This window comes from Ascidia mentula, chromosome 6 (assembly GCF_947561715.1).
Source record: "Ascidia mentula chromosome 6, kaAscMent1.1, whole genome shotgun sequence".
Lineage (NCBI taxonomy): Eukaryota > Metazoa > Chordata > Ascidiacea > Phlebobranchia > Ascidiidae > Ascidia > Ascidia mentula.
The window spans coordinates 14,452,859-14,468,265 of NC_138571.1; the positions used below are offsets into that span (position 1 = coordinate 14,452,859).

A 15,407-nucleotide genomic window follows, 5' to 3' on the forward strand; every position below is an offset into this window, starting at 1 on the left:
ACAAAGCAACGAATTACACCTGACAGAAATGCAGGGTTTCAAACTCAAATGGTAAACATAAATGCATGCCGTACGTGTGTTCTATAAGACGGCAGTCACCTGATGTCTGCTTGGTTTGCCGACATCACGTAGACTTCGTTTGTGCTGTGTCATGAAGCTAGGGGTCGTTTAAGTCGGAAAAAAGAACTTTCCTGTTTTGCTCGACTGCGCAGGAATTGTCCCTGCTGCCAAACGTGCGCTTGTTCTGCAAATATTTGTACATGGGCAGCGAAAGGACTGTTTTAACACAGGTGATTGGTTTCTTAGGGTTGGCTACGTGTCTTAGAAAGATGTGAACAACATAGGCAGAGTGAACGTAGGTTGCACAACTGTCTGTATGGCCAAGAGTTATAGTTAATTGTTATTAAGTGTACTTGAAGTCCCAATCGCTATCGTTGCTTGTATAAGGTCGCTTGTTGTACGGGCAGATTGCAAAGTACAGACTGTGTGTCATCAATAAGATCCATTTTGTGCGTCTGTTTTCTTATTTCAGTAGTGCAGAAGGTTGATCGGTTTCGTTGTTTTCAAAGTTTGAAAAATGAGCAAAAAAACAGGCATTCTCGACTTGCTCGCCTCTGGGCCGGTTATAGGAGATGGAAGCATGATAATGGTCCTAGAAAAACGGGGTTACGTCAGGGCAGGTCCATGGACACCGGAAGCGACAGTGACGCACCCGGAAGCCGTCAGGCAGCTGTTGAATGAGTACGTTTGGGCGGGGTCAGATGTGATACAAACACCAACCTTCCACTCATCGGAACGTCGTTTGGAATTGTTCAACGCGAAAGGGAAGAGAATAGACGTAACGGTATGAATATAGATTGTTGTTTACACAGGGGGTTCCAATACTTTTAGGGTTAGCACTGTACATTTGGATCCACTTGTTTCGTTTGCGGCACACCAAACTTACAGCTTAGGTGATAAATGAAGCTGTACACTGAAGCAATAATGTAATTTACCACTAGGGCTTGAAATTTTTAATCAACTTAAACCTGAGCGCGTTTCACGACACACAAAAGGGGTTTACAGAAGGGCCGTATGGGTATATAGGTCATTTTACCTCGTGTTTATGAATATTTGGGTGCATTTTCAACTATAATCATTCATTGACGGCGTAACTGCGTATATTCTGTTCATGTACCGCCGACTTCCTTGTTATCAAAATTTCACAAAATGTTTACGTTGGATAATGGAATTTAGTGACATTTCATTCAACTTTTCCCGAGTCACCAGTTTGTCCCCAAAGTGACATAGCATCGCAAATTGAGAACCACTTCCTTACTACGAGACCGGCGCCTGGTGAATCTGAAATAATCGACATACAAACATAACCTTCCAGATGACAACTTTAAAAAGTTTGTTTCTTTCAGGCTGATGAGATTAACGAGGCGGCTTGCAAAATGGCGCTTGAAGTTGCCGAAGAAAATAACGTGTTGGTGTGCGGCGGGTTTTCCCCTTCCTCAGCTTACGAGGAGGACATGGGGAAGGAGGCGGTTCGCAGAGAGTTCGAAGTTCAAACGCGAACCTACAAAAATTTCGACATCGACTTCTTCCTCGGGGAGGTGAGCCGAGAAATTCAGAAAATTACGAATTCGCACTGCGAGTTACTTTGCAAGCTTTGCGCAATGGTATCCATAAAACGAATGAGCAACAAAATATAAACAAGAGTGAATAAGTGATTTGCAAAGTTTCAACCGATCACCAGTGCAGCCGGATCCTACGGGAAAGTCAGACAGGTACACACGATTCCATATTGCAGCGACTTTGTCATTGCCTTTAATTCGTTGGGTACCAAACCGAAGGTACAAACCTCCAGAGACAGACCTTTAGTTCGAATAGTTTATTTGGTTACATAGCCCGTGTAGTGAAGATTTGGCTAAAAGCGAATTGTTTCATTTTGCCAAACGTATAGTGTTGGAGTTTGAAGAAACCCTGTCAATTAAAAAAACACAATGTATAGATAAGACTCCTTGAGCACGTGCATTTATTATGTGGTTACTCCTTATTTCTGACATGCAGCAACTTTCAATTAGGTTGCCTCAAAATTCGGACGCGAAATCTTGAAAGTAAAATTACAAATTTAAACTTTTTCAACTTTCCCAATCCCAAGTGCAAAACGTTTTTAGTTTTTCGGCTACATCGACGAAATGGAGCAATGTGTGGAGGTGATGAAGACATTGAAGAAACCGGTTGCTTGCACGATGAAGATCGGCCCTCCAGGAGATTATACAGGGGTTTCTGTGGAGGAATGTGCTGTTAGAATGGCTCAAACCGGGGCTGATATGATAGGTGAACAAAAATCTTAAAGTATATCTGGATGATTTAATTTTTGTGTCTGTTTTTTCGCCCCGATTGTCACATGACATCCCAGGACGCATAGTTTGACAGTAAACTTCGAAATAGGCCATAGAGATGTTTAAACTAAAATGTTTCTGTTCCTGCCAGGCATATTGTAATTTAATGGTCTGTTCTTCTGGCACAATAAGCGTTATATTTTTTCGTGTTGGTACGTTTTCTTGGTGTTGGTTGTGTGCTGTACCAGTACCATAACCCTGAGGAAGCCTTGTTGGATAGCAGACGAAACGTCGGAATAAAGTTACGTTTTTATTGTGCCAGAAGAACAGACTATTAAGATGTTCAAACTGTTTGAAAGTATATCTTCCTGCACGGAACGCGCCCAATTTCAGGGATATTTTTCTCCAATCGCAGAATTTGTAAATGGTAAAATCTATATCTTAAGCAGTTACGATTTAAATTTTTTAGGAGTGAATTGCTACTTTGACGTCAACACAACTCTGAAGACGATGAAACGAATAAAGGATGCCTTAAAGCAAGAGGAGCTCTCGCCCTACTTGATGTGTCAGCCGGTAGGATGGATGTGTCCTGAAGCAGAAAATGACATCAAAGGAATTCACTCGCTCCCAGAGTCACCATTCGGTAGGAACAGAGGTTTTGTTACAGTATTAAACGATACAGTAAGACAAACCGGTCTCTGATGCCTAAATATTTCTCATATGGTCATGATTGTGGACACCTTTGGGAAGAACTGATTTAATATAATTGAACAGCTCAAGCTTTTAGGTCGGGTCCACACTCACGCTTTGCGCCCGCGGATTCTTTGTTTGTTTCAATGTCCCAAGCGCAAGCCCGCACGCCGGCGTATAATGAAACAAACAAAGAATCCGCCGGCGCAAAGCGTGAGTGTGGACCCGGCCTTAGGAGATCAAGATTTTAAATTATTTGAGAGAGCTTTGAAAGTCAGTTCGAACAGCTAGCCAGTCTAGAGCTTTGAAGCCAGTTTTGCTCGCGACCCCTTTCATTTCATCAAAATGTTTACAGTTAATTAAGTTCAAGACATTTTGAACAGCGATTTTGATTGAGCGAAAGATGAACTTCTAATAACTCAACACACGTGTGGAGGTGTATGCTTGTAAAAATGTACAGTTAAATGTTGCGTTTTATGTGAATTTGATGAACTCTTTGCGATAGTCCACCCTATTATGTTATTCCAGCACTCGATCCAAGGCTTATGACGAGATACGAAGCTTACGCCTTCGCACGATCAGCTTATGAAATGGGAATCAACTATATTGGAGGTTGCTGTGGCTGTGAATCACATCACATACGTGCTTTCGCACAAGAGGTTAGACGTTAATGTTAAAATATATCTTAATCTATCGACAACGCAAACGCAATATACATGAGTTATTTGTAAAATCGCAGGGCCGTAAAGGTTGTTTTGAAATATTACCGTTCCGCAAGTGAAAAATGATTGACAATTATAAGGTTCACAGGCTTCGCAGCCAAGCTGGATCAGCCACTTTTCCTGACAAGTCGGAGCGAGATCTGAAAAATCAAGCTCCCGGTGAGGTTTGAACTCACGACTTTGGGCTAACCAGGCCCACGCTCTACCAACTGAGCTACAGGAGCACGGGGTATATTGTGCCCAAGGTACACTGGTGCGCAAGCGTACAACTTGTCAGGCGACCTTCACATGCGTAGAGGATCTCCACCACCGTAATCAGACAACACAGAAGTAATGCAATGCTTTCGCATAGCAAGGCAGGATCGCCCCACTGCGCAGGCCCTTTATATTTGGCGATCACAGCTCAAATATTCTGATCAATTGAGAATTACTTGTTTAAAACTTTTGGCGGCCCTAAAATTGACCGCATGTTTTCGTTGGTTTTCACCAGAATATTACATTACACGTGAAATGTTTTTGAATAGATGGACGGTGTAATAGTAATGTTGGTTTGTAGTTGCAGGAAGAAAGGAAACGGATTCCGCCAGTCAACGTGGTTTCCCCTCCCTACACTGGTTGGGTGGAAGAAACCGAATGGAAACCGATGCGGGAAAAGTTTGTTATAATTTGTTTCTAATTTTCTAACAGTCAACAGCTGCACTGATGAGACCTTACAGGCCGAAACAGTGTGTACACCCTGTCTGCAGTTCTCAATTATCATGGCTTTTTTGCACATATATTGTTTCTAATTGTTGTTTGGTTGTTTAGTGAGTCATATTTCGATAGCGTACTCTTCCAACGTGCTACCTTTTACCCAAATGTTTGATCAAATTCCAGAGGAAAGCGGGAGTTCTGGTTGAACGTCAAGCCTGGATCAGGACGACCTTTTAACAGCGCTTGCACCGAACCAAAAATATCGGAATATCAAAAGTCGAAGTGATTCCTGTTCGAGTGAAGTCGATTTTCTTTTCAACTGTGGTTTGATTACAGGTTGTGATATACACGAGAAATACAATATCATGGTAACATGTTTATAGTTGTACTTTTTTTTAGGTGAAACAATCCAAATATTAACGAATCCTGAAAGTTTGAATGTGTATAGCGTGCGGTAAACAGTGTTCCACTTTAGACTGTTTCACTTTGTGAGCCCTTGGCAACCAACATCGATCTGTTTTAAACAAAACTATGTTCAAATTATCTGACATGAAGCAGTTTGTCAAGAAAACTGTACAACAATACCAAGGGTTGCTATAGTCCAATGGCAGTCAAGAAACCCATTTTCGGCACGTCTAGGTCCACACCAGTGATTTACAGTCGTAGAAACAGGAATCACGTAGAAACAGGAGTCACTTCGAAACAGGAATTACGGCAAAGGGTCTTGTGTAAAGGAGACCATCCAAAGAAATTTTTAAATAGGTAACCTATCGACCCACACGAGTACGAATTCTGGCTCCCAGGGGTAACATGATACCAAATCTTTAGATAACTTCTCACGAAGTTTTCAGCGGGGCAAGGTTACAGTTTGTTGTACAATACAGTCGTGCAGTAGGCCAGCTTCTGGAAAGAAGGGTACAAAACCTACGTTGTTCATGCGCAGTCGTGCACTGCGGTCACGCCTTTGTAGTGCGAATTCATGGCATTCGGTAGGCGTCGAAATATAAAAATATATAAAGCGATGTACCACTGTGATAGCCGGAATGGTCGAAAGGTGTTAGTGTAATTTTAGGAGACGACAGCAACATTTCTGTATTTGCACCGAACAAATAATCCCGAGTTAGGTTTAGAAAACGCTCAAATATATTAGAAACCAACACTTTGACGCGACCCAGTCGAAAAAAAGATATGTTTTGCCAGAGATAACTTTAGCCCTCGTCTTTGATGGTCCAATGACCATCTCCCAGGATAGACCGGGGTTGTATCCGTGATTATGTTCACATGCCAGACATAATTCCACGCATAAAAGCAGGCATAAGCCAGGGTCGGATTAGCAACTGAGAGAGTATGCTTTGGGGTGGTGTAATTTAGAAAAGAATACATTGATGGGTATTTGTTATGGCAATCAATCACCCTAAAAACTGTTTTCTAACTAAAAGCACAACTCAAATTGACGTATTGACAACTATTTCTATTTAACGCTTGTTGGTTATCTCAGAGGCTCCGTTCAATCGCCTTTTAAGCTCTCACATTGCTTTCATTCTGAAACGTTGGTCTCACTAACACATACTTTTTTAGTACATCGTAGGGTTGTGCACCTCTGCGTTCTACTCAGGAAATTTGATTTTTGGTGGAAAGGATCACTATTTTTGTGAAATGTCAGAACAGGTACGAATGTTTTTTTAACAATTTACCAAACGACGTATTTGTTATCTCAAATATATGGCCCGATCCATAAACCAGCAGGGAGAAAACCTGATTGAAATTCTTGCAATGGATAACCTTGGTCCTAATCCCGGTCCAGTAAAAAGAAAGTTATTTAACATTTGACCCCAGTAAATCAGCACGTTTATCATAGGGAATGTGCCACCCTAAACACATACCATGTCACCCATGCCGTCTGTGTCTTTGTGTAACTAATATGTCTCGTATCGTCCTGTACCATCTGTATGTTACCCTATGTGCGTGTGGTGTCAGTCTGTATTGAACACTCAGAGGCAAAGCACAATGTGGGTATAGCTTATGATAAGAAAAGTTCTGAAAGGGCAGCAAACAACCTGTTCTCTTGTACTTAATGACAGGTGTTCACACCCAAGGTGGTGCTCAGAGTAACAGTCGTCGAACACCGGGACATTTCGTTGGGATGGCTCTGGGATAGTGGTAAAAAAATGAAATTTTCTTCAGATTTTCTCGAAATAAAACTGTCAAAAAAAACTAGAACACCTTTCTCCTAACTAACAGTAAAATCCATTAACCGGAACCGAAACGCACGACTGCGCTCCGCCTACCATAGGTTGAGATGTACCCTCTCGGAAGTAATACAAAATAATAAATTTTAATACTAATAGTAACGGACACACCAGACCCGTACATCACTGTAACATGTCCTTGGTTGGACAAGAACAACACGTACTCGACACGAGTGAAGGAAGACCAACCGACGGCAAAAGTCAACGAAACTTTTCGATTCATTATTCCAGAAGATAAACTCGCTGTAAAACAACTAGTGGAGGTAATTTTTACAAAATATCAGGTTCCTCAAGCTTTTGTGCACACAAAATATAAAAGCTTTTGCAAACTCCAAAATTTATGTGGAAGCATTGAGCCAAAATATTCAGTGAGCTTTAAACAGTTGTGCACACTATTTCGAATGGCCGAATATATCAGGTCGAAACAGTGTTCCCTACTGTCTATATGATTATGTTACGCGAAATAATGGGAAGCCCATTACACTGTGTTGCTATTGCTGAGCCGCACAGCGCATTTTGATAAGAGTCTTGTTCAATTCAGATCAAAATTATGGACGATGACTTGACGTATGATGACGAAGTAGGGGAAGTTCGTTTCGATGCCTCGAGCCTCAAAGTTGGAGACAAAATCTTCAAAACTTTTGTCATCAAGGATGTAAGCGATAGATTTTGTCTTCTACTAATATTGTTTTGCTGTTGTATGGATTTTCGCAATCTACCCTACTGTGGGTATTCTGTTCGTATTGTAACACTTTATTTACTTAGCCCATGCATGCGCATTGGTGCACTAAACCGTTAAGTTAACAAAGAATTTACCCATTGCCACTCCCTGAGTTTGCCCTACAGTCCTGTGAAGTGATTTCTCGTGAAAAACTACATTTTCCTTGTCGCTTTGGAAGCACCTGGATCACTGCTTTGGTGTATCTCATTAACCATGTTAGGATTTTGCTCAAAAATGTATGAATTGTTTTGTTTTTAGAATCGTGGCCAAGTTGATGTGGAGTTCTTGAAGTACAAGCAGTAAGTCCCATATGTTGTGACACTAAGTTGAAAACTACTGCACGTACGACAAACACAAGGCGTAGTACATCGGACCTTTTTGTATTGGATCGCTCTCAGAAATAATTCCCTTGTGCCCTAGGGATCAAATTTAACACTTCATAATTTAGTTTTGTGCGATATTTGTGCGGAAAAAGGGTAAAAATGTCCGAGAACATTTTATTACATCGCTTGCAAAAACTATTTTTCTAGAAATATTGATGCTCCAGGGATCAACTAACAATGCAGCTTTTTCTCGTTTTGCACGAACTCGGTACCAAATATTACCTCTATTTCAGGAAGGAGCCACATTTTCGTTTGTCGGAGGAGATTTGCGACGAGGAAAAGGATATCTTGATAAAGAGGATGCCGAAGGTAAAAGAAGCAATCCACCGAGTGCTCGGAAACCATAGTCCAGCGTTCGACCTTGAACAGGTATTTCATTGCAAAATATTCTTTATTTGGAAAGCGATGTTTTCGGTGGTATCCGTGATCAGTATTGTACAACTAAAGTCTTGACGGAAATGAGAGATTCTCCAATTAAACCCTTTGTAAAACTTAAATTTACTGGCCAAAATCTTGACGGAAATGAGTGAAATCAGACATTTGCATGACCCGGAACGGTCCAGAACCCCGTTTCAGTTTTAGAATTTCTTGGTAAACGGCCGATGCGTTTTAAATACTTTACGAAGCCTAACTTTAATAAATTTGGTAACTTTTTTAAAAAAAATCTCACCTATAGTATTCCAAGCGTTTTGTCTATTCTAACTTGCAGAATACTTTTCTACCTTTACCACTAAATCTATTTGAAACAAAAGCATGAAACCAATACACGCGTCCTATTGTTTTCAGACACCAAAGATATCAGTGGTTGGATCTGGAGGTGGCTACAGAGCTGCCATTGGCATGAGCGGTGGAATGGCTGCTCTAAAAGATGCCGGTTTGTTGGACGCTCTGGCTTACACAAGTGGGCTTTCCGGCTCTTCATGGTAATGTTACTTAGAGATTTAACCGGACAGCATCGATTTTTTGTCATTGACACTTACAACAATGCATTTGAAGATATCTTTGAACTGCTTACTAAAGGTTTTAATTAAAGTATTGATTTGGGGTCTATTTCGATTTTAAGTTCCCAAAGTGGACGCCCGCGTTTGCAACTTGTTACATTTTACGTGCTGGGTGTAAATTAATGTTTGAGAAACCGGTGTCTTTGCATCAAACTCTTTTGTGCCGATTGATGTGGTGTTTTCAAATCATTAAGCTCTTCAGGAAACGGTACAGGAAAATAAGAGCTTTTTGTACCTAAGTCTAAAAATAATCTGTGAAAATTAAGATGTTCAAACCGTTTAGGCTGTTATCTTGGTTTTGAACTTCGTAACACTGTTTCCATTTCTTCGTATCAGGTATTTGTGCAGCGCCTACGCCCACGACGGGGTACGAAACGCTACTCAAGACAAATATCACGAGTGGTTGAAGGCTCAAATGGAGCACAGCGTCTATGGAAAGTTCCTCAATCCATTATTCTATAAAGAGTACTGGTGAGTTAAACTTGGCCAGCCCGTTACTGTCTTTCCTAATTGCAACTACACATACCTAAAAACAATACTTTGTTTTGTTGTATTTTATTGTATTAAAATATCGTCATAACATACCTACTAAGCCTAATGATCGCGATACGATAGCTGTGATCGACAAGCAAGGACCTGCGCAGTGGGCGATCCTGCCAATCATGCCATTGCGTGAAATATTACTGCGTCGTCATAACATATGTACAATCCAATTATGATCAGTAAGCGGCAGACACTGCACACTGTTTAGATCTATGAGAACTATGTCTAGTTCGTTATAACATATTGTACAATAAAGGGGATATAATTACATTGTTTTGCATTTATGTTAAGCGATGAACTTCAGACTTTCAAGCATTCCCTGGCGCAACCAACAACCACAGTTGACTATTATGGATACGCTGTCGGCAGTCTTCTTTTGGGAGATGTAAGCAACGAAATTAATATGTAAAAGTTGATAATAGTGACGAAACTAATCGTTAATATTGAAGTTCCCCTAGTTAATTTGTTTTACCTGATTTGAAAGTAGGTTACAATGTAACAGCATCTTCAACAATACCACCTTTTTGAAATCTGTTGAGTTTAAACTTTCGAAATGCGCTAAAATTTTCGTAGAAACTTTGTCTTGGTCAAAAACGCGGCGTTATATTGAGCGTGACGTAATGCGCACTCTTTACTAAAATACATTGTGGGAATATGGCGTTCTTGTTTTAAGCTGTCGACGTTGTTACACTATGTTAAACAAAACTACTTACCTCCGTATTTCACCTGTATTACCAGAAACTGAACGACACCATGTTACAAGTTCGTGAATCGGTCAAGGACGGGGACGTCCCTTATCCGATACTATCATCTGTTCATTTGAAGAAGGACGAGGCGAGCCACAAGTTCCACGGTAAAAAAACCTTCGAATGGCGACGAAATGTCGAAGTGCATCTTTTTTTTAGTTCACATGGAAAACACTCCTCACGAGGTCTCCATGCCTCGTTACGGACTCAACATTGCAACGAAATACTTCGGGTCGCATTGGAATGAGGGCGTCATCACCAGGGAATGCCCCGAATTCCCCCTCCATTACTACATTGGGTGCTGCGGATGCGCATTCTCCATATTGCTAAACACGCTCTACAAGTTCGGCAACGAGGTGGCGCCAGGGTTTGTGCGGGAGATTGGTAAGAAGAAGGCCAGCGTATCAATGCGCAGTTATTCACTATTGTTGTAGCAAAGGGGGACCACTTTGTAGTAAAGGTTACAAATTTTAATACGCTTTGCTGAACGCCTACTGTTTATTTCATTACTTGTTAATTGCGCAGCAGTGTGTGCCGATGTGTGGCATGTTCGTTCGGCGAATATAGCCGTTGTACATCCTCACATAGACCAGTACAAACCAACACACGTACACAATAAAGCAGAGCGTGTAAAAGTATATTGTGTAAAGTCTTTCTAAAAAAGAATGCCAACATAAAAGTAAAGATTAAACGGTACAGAACCATGATATCATTGTTTTAACTTGAGGTTTTTCCTTTACTACGTTATATATCTTAGAAAATGTACCATAGTTGAACTACATGGCTACAAAACGTAAGTCTATAAACATGCCTCGCGTTACAAAACAGCTGGAATCTCAATAATTGTGGATTATTACATTTCATGCAGTACCCGGTTATAATGTCTAGGTACACGATTTATCCAGCTATAAGGCGACAATGCCATAATGTAACCAGATACTAAATTTCACCAACTAGATAATGTTATTGCAAAATGGTCCATTGTGAATTTATATTTTACAGAAGAACTACGGTCGGAAGACCCGGGATCATACGCCATGACTTTGGTATTTACCAACCTTGATTTGAAAAGGAGCATTTGCTTGTTTTATGACGTTGCTTGCCTGTTGCTACTTTGCACACTAATGACACACTGCGCTTTATAGTTTACTGGCAGGGTTACCATCAGCATGGGCCAGGGATTCTTAACCAGGGGTGATAGCAACCCCTGGGCGGCGAGATCTGCTCCTAGGGGGTGCGAGAAGGCTGAATTTTATGCTTAGCCATATAATAAAATATATTACCTCTATATCGAAAAATAGTGCAGAAATGATTGGCGATTTTAAAGGGGTACCTACAAGAATACGGTTAAAAGCGCTGCCCTATAGAGTACCAAAAAAATAATCCACAGCTTTCAGCAAACGCAATCAACACATTTAACCCAGCTTGTAAGTAATGAATGACAGTATTAGGAAAAACAATATCAAAACATGCGTTTTTACTTGGTTATATTTAAACGCCAGTAAACTGATCAACAGGCTGAGGAAAGCCGATTGAAGAAGCAAACTCGAGCAATGGCGCCCCGGGCCGTTGGCCAACGCTCGGCAATGGATGCACAAGAAAAGGCGTTTTCTCTTCTTCCGTTTGGGATTTTCGACAAAGTGAAGTGAGTAGCTATACTCTAAGTTAAGTCATAGCGAATGTGCGTTGCAGTAAAGTCAAACCTCTTTAATCCGAATCCCGAATATCCGGAAACTATAGATAACTAGATTTCTGATACATGATGAATTAAAACGTAATTCTGACAATAGAAATCAAGTAGTTCGGATCAACCAGGTCTGACTGTATTTCGATAATACAAATTTTCTGTACAATTTTTGACAATCCCTTTAAACCCTATTAACAACAGCAACCTTTAAACTTTAAAAGTGTGTGAAATAAACTCAGTCCGGCATCGCATATTAATGCTATGGTCTTTCGCTTAGGACGATAGGAAAGCATGTTTGTAGAAGAAACAAAAATATGCCCCCTTCTGATCCGCCTTTTCCAATTATGTGGATAGCTAATATGACAAACATTTTCTGTGTCTGAATTGGGGTGAATTTCTGTAGCTGTTATATTGTAAATCCCCATCTTTGCAGAGAGTTCTTCCGAGATCGTACAGCTGTTATCGATCGGACGGCAGAAGTGAAAAACTTCGCCCTAAATATGCAACTACCCGAAGTCTACCCAAAACCTTTACAAGATATCTCCAAATGTTCAGGTATAAAGTTTATTGCAAGTTATATGGATGCTGGGTACCCACACACCTGTGTTATATCAGCACGATTGTCAAACATTATACCGTTTTTAGGGTTTGTAATTATTCCCTTTTCATTGATCTTTGATCTTTAATCCCAATGTTATTTGGGGTTATTTGATAATGTCCACAAGTTACCAACCAAATAAACCAGTGTTTCTAAACTTTTTTGGTATAAAATGAAAATGTAAAACCTGAAGCTTTTTTAGCAGTGAAAGCTTTTGGTGAAACACTGAAGTTAAAAAGAGCGAATGATGGGAGAATCGGTTTAAACAATTGGTCTAAACTGCGCCCAAATATATTATATTTTGTTGCCGAAACATAATTGATTTCCTGATAATTGGTCATTTCGGGTGGTGTAGTGCATAAAATACTTGACAATACGAACTATTTTTAACAAAAATTTTCATATTTTCACGAAGAATTTCAACAGGAGGTGATTAAAAAAGAGGGCTACAGGAATGACCAAGGGCAAATGGCTCAAACAGAGGAAAACATATCCGTGTGCGATTCCGGTATGCACAAATGTGTGTGTTATAATTCGGCGATTTCATTTTCAAGCGAAATATCCTATCACCAAAATAAAGCCATGAAAAAGCCAAGTAAATTGCCCCATGCGCCAAATACTGCCCCGAACCGACGGAAAGAATCTAATGTTTCTATTGAAAACGTATAAAATACAGGGGGAGGGCAAACGTTTAAAACCAAATTAATTTTTCTGCATGTAGGCATTGTGAAGAACGTGAATTGCGAAAGCTTCCTCAGGCCTTCCCGCTTCTCTGATCTTATCATCGTTTTTGACATGAACAAATACGAGGACAACGATTACTTTGACTATATGGTATGGTGGATTATAGCGATGGTATAATAGATTCTGTTCGACCAAACCGAAACCATTATCCTCAGTGTAGGGCATCTGTTTCGCTTTAAAAATTACTGTAGACATGACATTATTATTCCAACGCAGTCAAATGCACAATTACAACACTCTCCATGGCATTTTCAGTGTCAAGGCCAAAAGAGCACAAATAATGACCAAGATTGCATCTGCCTTTATACAAAAAGATATGCACGCTGCCTTACGAAGGCGGAGTACATTAGTACACGTTTACCACATAATTGCTTCATATTATTATTTTTTCTTAACGATGACACTTTTTTGACCACATAAGCAAACAGTACTGGGTCCACCACCACAACAGTCACAACAAATTTGATGCATATAAACACGTTTAGAGAAAAAAGCTAACCACGCCAATAAAAAATGAGCAAGTTTCAAAGTAATTTTTCTGAGATAATCCTCTTGCAACTAAGAACAAATCTTAAAAAAGCACGGTATGCAACCCCGCTAGTAGATGTTAACATCCCAAAACATTTGAATCCAGCAAGAGAAATGTGGTAGTGAATAATTTTTGTGAATCAACAAATCCTGACCAAATGCTTGTTTTCTCCCCAAGCCAATTATCCAGTCAGCTGAACACGCTTGGCGCAATGGATTTCCATTTCCACGAGTACAACTGGACAGGTTGGTGAACGAGCCTCCGGCCGAATTTCTCGCCTTTGAGAGCGACAGCGACGACTGCCCAACTGTGCTGTGGTTTACGTTGTGCAACAAAACGTTCAAGCAAATCAAGGACTACAAACCGAAGACTCCGTATGATCGTAAGTCGTGCTCCAGTTCATTTGACCATATTGTTTTGACCATAAGTTTACTCTTTGGAATTTGCTTTAATTTTGCTTACGTTAATTGGACCAAACTATTTTAAACAATAAGGAAAGGCATTTTTTTAAAACGAGGATTCTATTTTTAGCATCCAAGAACAAGGGAAAAGCCTTCACTGATTTCGAAGTGTTCGGAGATGACGGGCAATATCCTACTTACAATTTCAGTTACACAAACCTGGAGTTTGAGCAGCTTCATGAACTGATGTACCACAACGTCACATCTTGTTTGCCGGTGAGAAAAGTGTTTCGAAACCTGCTAGCGTCCAAATCTTTCGCATCCAGCTCGGTCCCTCTTCAAACCCATTGTAGGCATCGTGGGCATTGTAGGCATTGTTGGCATTGTAGGCATTGTTAGCAATAAGTCTACGCATCGTATAGGCTTTGTAGGCATTGAGGCTACAATGCCTACGATGACTACAATGCCTACAAAGGCATTTTAGAAGCACCCCATCCATCAGCAAAATTATTACCAATGCAGACGAACCATCGATATATAGGCTACACGCAAAATGTGCGCACTAAACATATTTTTGCTTTGAATTTGTTAGACAAAAATGTTCGACATGTATTGTGTTTTTTTGCAGCAAATAAAGGCACACATTGCCAGCGCTGTGGAAAGGAAAAAAAGAAGAGAGGCAAGAAATAAAATGGGGAAGAGCCAACAGAAAAACGTCAAGGCCTGAAATTCCCAAAATGATGAAATGTTATAGTAGTATTAGTTAACGCACCGTGTGGTAGTGTGGTAGTTTTAGTAGTGTGCATTACTTGAAATAAAGTATGTAAGAAAACCAGCGTGTTCAGTGCTTGGGATTTGGGCTTAGGTCAACTTTACAAATATTGCAAAGTTAAACAAACGATTCTCAGGCTCGATTGTCGCCATCCTCGTAAGTAGGCCTACATGCGAATTGTGCACTTTTAAAGGAGAATAGCCAAAAATACATTATGCATGTTCTTTTGCTTCAGAGAACTGAAACAATTTTTATTTTCCCTTGGTTGTTGTCGGTTCCCAGACTCCCTGAAAAGAGAAAAGATTTAAAAATTCTGTGCCATCATCGGATGTAATTTCCTACGTGAAGTTGATATAAATATTTTATGTTTATACTTTTCATTGCTTTGAAATGTTCCTAAAAAACATTATGTCCTGCTGACAAAATATAGCCTTCACAGGTAATTTATATAGTTGTTTGTAACGTAGCATAGGTTCAAAGATAATTGTATTGTACATTCTTCTCATTGGATAGAATATATTTAATTATGTTTGCAAACTTCTTCATTTTGCTTGTTTGCATTTTGTTTACTTTTTGTAATGCAGTTGTTGGCTGTCGA

General features: G+C 40.1%; 2 protein-coding genes and 1 non-coding gene across 4 annotated transcripts; 2 read left to right on the forward strand and 1 right to left on the reverse strand.

The window, feature by feature from the left end:
* Positions 1–281: 281 nt before the first annotated feature.
* Positions 282–4,813, forward strand: LOC145905975 (betaine--homocysteine S-methyltransferase 1-like). Of its 2 annotated transcripts, XM_082993323.1 has the most exons (7): positions 282–844; positions 1,407–1,598; positions 2,163–2,325; positions 2,800–2,973; positions 3,549–3,679; positions 4,299–4,396; positions 4,619–4,813. In XM_082993323.1, the coding sequence occupies exons 1-7, from the start codon at positions 578–580 to the stop codon at positions 4,719–4,721; spliced, it is 1,128 nt and encodes a 375-aa protein (XP_082849449.1). In that variant the 5' UTR covers positions 282–577; the 3' UTR covers positions 4,722–4,813. The 2 variants fall into 2 exon arrangements, with proteins under 2 accessions (XP_082849449.1, XP_082849450.1); XM_082993324.1 differs by lacking the exons at positions 4,299–4,396; positions 4,619–4,813 and adding an exon at positions 3,831–4,223.
* On the reverse strand, positions 3,894–3,966 carry Trnat-ggu (transfer RNA threonine (anticodon GGU)). The gene has a single exon. It is a non-coding gene; the product is annotated as a tRNA-Thr (tRNA).
* A 1,175-nt stretch (positions 4,814–5,988) lies between the features above and the next one.
* Positions 5,989–14,863, forward strand: LOC145905892 (cytosolic phospholipase A2-like). Its single transcript, XM_082993212.1, has 19 exons — positions 5,989–6,103; positions 6,517–6,595; positions 6,784–6,947; positions 7,226–7,339; positions 7,664–7,704; positions 8,022–8,157; positions 8,575–8,711; positions 9,126–9,260; positions 9,624–9,717; positions 10,071–10,185; positions 10,238–10,462; positions 11,081–11,124; positions 11,596–11,723; positions 12,199–12,320; positions 12,779–12,871; positions 13,085–13,197; positions 13,814–14,018; positions 14,168–14,313; positions 14,666–14,863. Exons 1-19 carry the CDS (start codon positions 6,092–6,094, stop codon positions 14,762–14,764), a joined length of 2,202 nt encoding a protein of 733 aa, XP_082849338.1. The 5' UTR covers positions 5,989–6,091; the 3' UTR covers positions 14,765–14,863.
* The last annotated feature ends 544 nt before the right edge of the window (positions 14,864–15,407 follow it).

Bases quoted from the DNA above. Each gene is read 5' to 3' on its own strand.
- LOC145905975 (XM_082993323.1), top strand. From the start codon at position 578: ATGAGCAAAAAAACAGGCATTCTCGACTTGCTCGCCTCTGGGCCGGTT. The intron at 1,599-2,162 runs GTGAGCCGAGAA...AAACGTTTTTAG, and splicing joins TCGACTTCTTCCTCGGGGAG to TTTTTCGGCTACATCGACGA. The intron at 3,680-4,298 runs GTTAGACGTTAA...GTTGGTTTGTAG, and splicing joins TACGTGCTTTCGCACAAGAG to TTGCAGGAAGAAAGGAAACG.
- LOC145905892 (XM_082993212.1), top strand. The intron at 7,705-8,021 runs GTAAGTCCCATA...CCTCTATTTCAG, and splicing joins GAGTTCTTGAAGTACAAGCA to GAAGGAGCCACATTTTCGTT. The intron at 8,712-9,125 runs GTAATGTTACTT...TCTTCGTATCAG, and splicing joins GGGCTTTCCGGCTCTTCATG to GTATTTGTGCAGCGCCTACG.